Below are 6000 nucleotides of genomic sequence, written 5' to 3'. Positions count from 1 at the left end.
ATGCTGCAAAAGCAGTTCTGAGAGGAAAGTTTAAAGCAATAACTGTATATACTATGAAACTAGAAAAAAAAATTAAATAACCTAACTTTAAGCCACAAGAGCATAAAAAGAAGAAAAATTAAGCACAGGATCAGGAGAATGAAGGAAATAATAAATATCAGAGCAAAATAAATAATACAGCAACCAGAAAAACAACAGAAAAGATGAAAAAACTAAGAGCTGGCTTTTAAAGATAAAATAACTTGACAAATCTTCAGCTAAACTAACTTAAATAATGAGAAAGAAGACTCAAATAATAAAATTAGAAGTGAAAGAGGAGACATTACAATTGATATTACATAAATACGTAGAATCATAAAAGACTACTATGAATAGTTACACACGAACAAATTAGATAACCTAGAAGAAACGGATAAATGTTTAGAAACACACAACCTACTAATGCTGATTCAGGAAAAAAAATAGAAAATCTGAACAGAACAATAACAAGTAAAGAGATTGAGTAAATACTCAAAACCTCCCAACACAGAAAACCCCAGGACTAAACAACTTCACTGGTGAATTCTACCATACATTTTAAAAAGAATAAATGCCAATCCTTCTCAAGCCCTTCCAAGAAATTGAAGATGAGGGAACACTTCCGAACTCATTCTACAAGACCAACGTTACCCTGTTACCAAAACCAGATAAAGACTCTACAAAAAAAGAAAACTACAGACCAATATCCCTGAGGAATGTAGATGCAAAAAATTTCAACAAAATATTTGCAAACTGAATTCCAGAATACATTAAAAGGATTATGTACCATGACCAACATGAATTTACCTCTGGGATGCAAGGATGGTTCAACATATACAAATCAATAAATGTAATATATCACGTTAATAAAATGAAAAAAATAACATGATCATCACAATAGAGTCGGAAAAAGCATCTGACAAAATACAACAGATAATAAATTTTATGTTATGTGTTTTACCACCTTTTTTAAAAAAGACATAATAGCCTGGCAATCAATGAAGTCTTGTAGACAAAGTCATTTTCATGGTTCATTTGAAAAGTTTCAATGTTGTGCATGCTCCCACAGTTTGGTGTACGAAGTTTTGTTTCGTTTTCAATTTTGTCTAGTTTCTCAACAACTAGAAGAATTTTGAAATGTCATCCAGAATAACCAGGACAACTTTCATATCCTTTCTAGTTAAAAGATTCATGAATGGTTCTGCAGTACTAGAGTAGACAAGGTAGACAATCTGTTCAAGTGCTTCCCCAGTTGTGGGATTGGTGACAGACCACAGTTTCGTTTTGTACCTTAAAGTCTTCCTTTGGGAATATGCCAACAAGGAATGTCATCTGGCCTTGACTGCCAGTTGTGATACTTGATATTGTCTACACAGTCTTCTACTGTGTTAGTTTTGGCATCATTCAGTGGCCTGGGATAGACTGCACATGCTCCTACATCAATTACACATGCTCCTACATCAACCATACGTCAATTACAACCTGCGACCAAACATGTGTCTAAGTGTAAATATTTCCTTTAGCTCTTAAGAGAGGAATCACAATTGGCCATTCTGTAGCTTCTGGAAGCTTCACAAACTGTTTTCACAACCATTCAATTAATTGATTTGGACCATCAGTAAAGGTAAAAAACACCTGGTTAATATTTCAGGATCATCATGATGCAAGAGATGAAAACTGAGGAATAGAATTTGATGAACAAACTTCTCCTTAAGACAAATGTTTTAAAGTATCCAGGCTAGATTTCTAAAGGTGGAAATAATGCACCAAAGGAATAAACATTTTTTAATGTTCACTCTGAAAGTATTTCATACCTACAAAACAGTTCCAGGGTACAGATAGTTCCCTTCTACCAGTCTTCCCCAGATGCTGACATCCTGCATAACCACAGTACAGTTGTCAAAGCCAGGAAATTAATATTTATAAAACAGCAGAACTACGGATCTTATTCAAGTTTCACCAATTGTCCCACTAATGTTCTTTTTGAAAGCTTTTTTGTGGAACCTGGCGAGTATCACACATCACATTTGTTATACTTCCTTGGTCTCATCTAATTGTGGACAGATCCTCATTTTCTTTGTCTTTTACAGCCTCAACACTTTCAAAAGGTATTCAACTGTTTTGTGGAATGTCCCTCAGTTTGCGTTTGTCTCATGTTTTCTCATGATGTAGAATGTAGGCTGTACATTCTGGGCAGGAATATCACAGTGTACCTACCATACCTGGGGAGAGTGGGGTAGGACACGTGATGTCTCTATCTCAATACTGGTGGTATTAACTTTGGCTGCCTGGTTGTGGTGGTGTGCCTGATTTCTCCACTAAGCAGTTTCTGTTTATTCCCCCTGGATATCTTGTGAGGAAATGCTTTGCCCTCCTAAGTTTAGCAACTACTGACAGTTCTTGCCTGCAAAATTACTGCTGTGGTGTTTGCCAAATAGCAGTATTTTATTTCCATCCTTCCTTCTACATTTATAATTGGGATTCCACTGAAGGGAGGATCTGCCCCCTTTATTTATGTATTCACATCACAATGGACCAATCATTTCCTTTTCTATGGGTATGAACAATTTTTAAGATTTTGGATGGACCTGATAAATTGCCTTCAGAAAGAGTGTACAGATTTACACTCCCTCAGGTACTACATGAGTCTGTCACCTTTCTACACCCATACCAACAGTAATTATGTACAAATAAATTCATTTGTTTAAAAAAAGGATATCTAGTAATTACTTACCTTTGCAGTTTATTGCCTCTTATGTATCTTCACTGTTCATTTGTTTTTCATCTTCCATCATTTGTTATTTTATATAACATTGCACATTTTACCCTTGTCACCTATGTGTTTACAAGATCTTTTTGCACTGAGGATATTATTACAAATGGAATTATTTGTAACATATTTTCTCAGTTTCTTTGCATTTTACCTTTATTAATGAATGTCAATTTTACAGTTTTACATGGTCAAATATATTGATGTGTTTCTTTTTTATTTGTGCTGTTGTAGAAAGTTCTTTACCAAATAAAGATACTCAACATGCTCTCTTAGATTTTTGATTAAGTCCAAATTTTTATATGTATTTCTTTTATTCTCCTGGATTATATTCCACTAGGCTTTCTAACATAAACTTTTTTCTTTGTTTCAGTATTTTCCCCCAAAGTTCAGGAATTTTTAAAGGTAGAATTTAAATCACTGGGGAAATATATATATAACTTTTAATATTAATATGATGCTAACCATCCATTTGGGGGAAGAAACTCCCTACTTCACACTATTTATAAAAATGGATTCCACATGGATATGTGTATTAGAAAAATATTTTTTATCAAGAAAATACAAACTCTACAAATCTAGTCAGCTGGATAAATACATGGCAGATTATCTGTCCCTGGACAGTTTGCTAGCATTAGATTGAAGTGAAATAAATATGATCAAGATATCCTTCATCATATTGATACAATATTGCCTATATCTTAGATTATAACTGAGAGCATACACTATAAAATCTTTTTACTGTTCACGAAAGTTTCTCTTAAGTTTTTGGTTACGTTCAAGTCTCCTTATCAGGACAGCTATACCCCAAAGCAAGATTTTTATCTGAATAAAAAAGGGCCCATAAGTTGAAATAAATAACAGTATAAAATATATATTTATAAACATTTATGATTACTAACATAAATATTAATTTATATTACATGTAGGCATAATAGAAGATGATAAAAAGATAACTGTAAGGAAGACGAGGAAAAATACAAAACCAAATCAGGGATTCAGGTCTCTTTTTGTCAACATAACACACAAAGGCCCCAAATGCTATATGTAATTAGCTGTAAACATCTCATAACAAACCAAACATCCAGGGGGCTCCCTCTGCCCAGGATGCATTACCGGATGTGGTACGCCCTGAAGCACTTGGCATGGACGCCCTTCTGGCACTTCTCACAGCGGGTGTTGGTCTGTGAGTGGCACAGGGCACACCGGGTCCTCTTGTCCTGGTGGATGATCCAGTGCCCAATCATGTCAAAGCGGCTCTCGGTTTCCAGCCGCCTGCTTCGCCTCCCTTGGGATGATGTATCCGCGTTGCTCTCTAGGTACACGCAGGCCACATATCTCCGGAAGGCCAGAAGGTCCACCTGGGCATCCTGGCAGCATATCCTGTGCAGCTGCCATGCATTGTTAAGAGCAGCGTCAATAACATAGCCAATGAAACTCGAGTACCACTTCATACCCCGGATCTTCACCTTGTACTTGGCGATGTTCTGGTCCATGCGGCCGACGCCCCCGACCTTCTCCTGGTACAGCCTCAGCAGGGATGGCTGATGAACCTGGGCCTGCGTCTTGGCTGCTCCCGAGTGATGGCTGGTCAGCCCCGCTGGCTCTATGCCCACAGCGTTGGAGCAGATGTTGACCACACTGCTATCGTGCCAGCGGCACACGATGATCTCCTCACTCTCATCAACTTTGTAATCGAACGAACCCCTCTTCATTCTCTTCAGTTCTTTGGGATCTTTAAGGCGACATCGTTCAGTTCTGTACTCACGGACAGTTCCCGTGGCCTTCACTCCCTTCTTCCTTAAAATGGACATCAATTTGACACTTGTAAAAACCTTGTCAAAAAATATGTGGTATGGCAGACACCCACGTGTCTGAAGTGCATCCACAAATTTCACCACCATACTGCCTCCTAGGTCCAGGCCCCTGTCTGGCTTAGTGAACAGTGTGCCCTGTGAGGGCTCGAACCACACCAAATAGCCCCTGCTGGTCGTCCCACACCAGATCTTGTAGCCCAGCCGCACAGGTTTCCCCGCAGGCAGACGCTTGGACCCCCGGTGTCCAAAGTACTCACACATAGACTCGCCAAAGCTGTAGAACTCTTCCAAGGGTGCATGCTTCTGGAAATTGTAGTTCATGCGGACAATGAGAGGCCTCACCTTGGCAAACCTATCACTTTCATCAAGCTCATTGTTATCTGCAAAATGCAGGTATGAGAAAATCAGTTCAAATCTGTCCCTTCTAATTGCATCAGCCACGAGATGATGATGTGAATCAGGGGATGTTTCCCAAAACATCCTTCTCCTTGGATAGGAGATATACCCACTTAAAATCAAAATGCCCAAAACGCACTTCAATTCCTGAGCTGTGAGACCCAGGTTGACATTCTTCTGCCAAGCGTAACGATTGGTTTCATTAACAATAAAATTAATTGTTCCTTCATCAAAAAACAATTCAAAGAGGCCTACAGGACTCAGTTCCTGGCTTTTGAGATCCTCCATATGAGGATCCGATGCTGTCCAACTGGTGAAGTCTGGGCAGATATCTCTTTTGGTCCAAACATGTTGAGGTTCCACTGCTGCCTTTTGCTTCTTCATGGCTGGCTGCAGCTGCAGGTCATCATCCTCCTCCCCGGTGCCAGAGTCCTCAGGCACAACAAAGGCATGCAGCACATTGCCAGGCAGGTGGGTTCCTCGCCGGCCATCTTCATCACCCGAGTCCTCATCAGTGAAGTCCCCTGAAGCATTGTTGGGCGGTGCAATGAAGATCTCCTCCCTACTCTGGCCAGACTCCTCCTCCTCCAGAGCATTCAGAACCTCAAGCAACTTCATGGACTTCAGCTTTGAGCCGGTTCTTCTCCCGGTAGTGAGGCTGCTGCGATGACAGGAAACAGAATGAAGAGAGGCCATGCAGGAAAGCCAGTGCTTCAGCAGAAAACTCCACTAAAGCATTGCCCAAGAGGAGGGCACTCCCACTGCAACAGCATCATGGACCTAACACCATAAGGCATAGTGCCAGATAAGTGAATTTTCCAGACAAACACAAATTATTCAACTAAGTGCAGAAGTATTTTAATGAAGGGAGACATTCTAAAGAGGTATTCTATACTTCCTTTCCTTCTTAAATAAAGTGTCTGAATAGAGGATCCCCTCTAGTGATGAATCCAAGTGCCACTGTTATCACCTGGTTAACAGTGATTGTCAATGGGAAGG

The 6000-nt window shown here is 39.5% G+C and overlaps 1 protein-coding gene across 3 annotated transcripts in view; it reads right to left on the bottom strand.

Annotated features, from left to right (window-relative positions):
* Positions 1-3689: 3689 nt before the first annotated feature.
* PGBD2 (piggyBac transposable element derived 2) overlaps positions 3690-6000 on the bottom strand; it is a 28673-nt gene continuing 26362 nt past the window's right edge. For 2 of the 3 annotated variants that reach the window (XM_024750690.1, XM_024750691.1), the window contains exon 3: positions 3690-5662. In XM_024750690.1, the coding sequence (XP_024606458.1) occupies positions 3901-5662 (1762 nt within the window). In that variant the 3' untranslated portion in view covers positions 3690-3900. The remainder of the gene's footprint in view (positions 5663-6000) is intronic. The other variant, XM_024750692.1, reaches the window with a different exon arrangement.

Source organism: Neophocaena asiaeorientalis, unplaced genomic scaffold (assembly GCF_003031525.2).
Source record: "Neophocaena asiaeorientalis asiaeorientalis breed wild unplaced genomic scaffold, Neophocaena_asiaeorientalis_V1.1 scaffold742, whole genome shotgun sequence".
Lineage (NCBI taxonomy): Eukaryota > Metazoa > Chordata > Mammalia > Artiodactyla > Phocoenidae > Neophocaena > Neophocaena asiaeorientalis.
The sequence above is the reverse complement of the archived record's forward strand: the minus strand, read 5'-3'. Positions and strand labels throughout refer to the sequence as shown.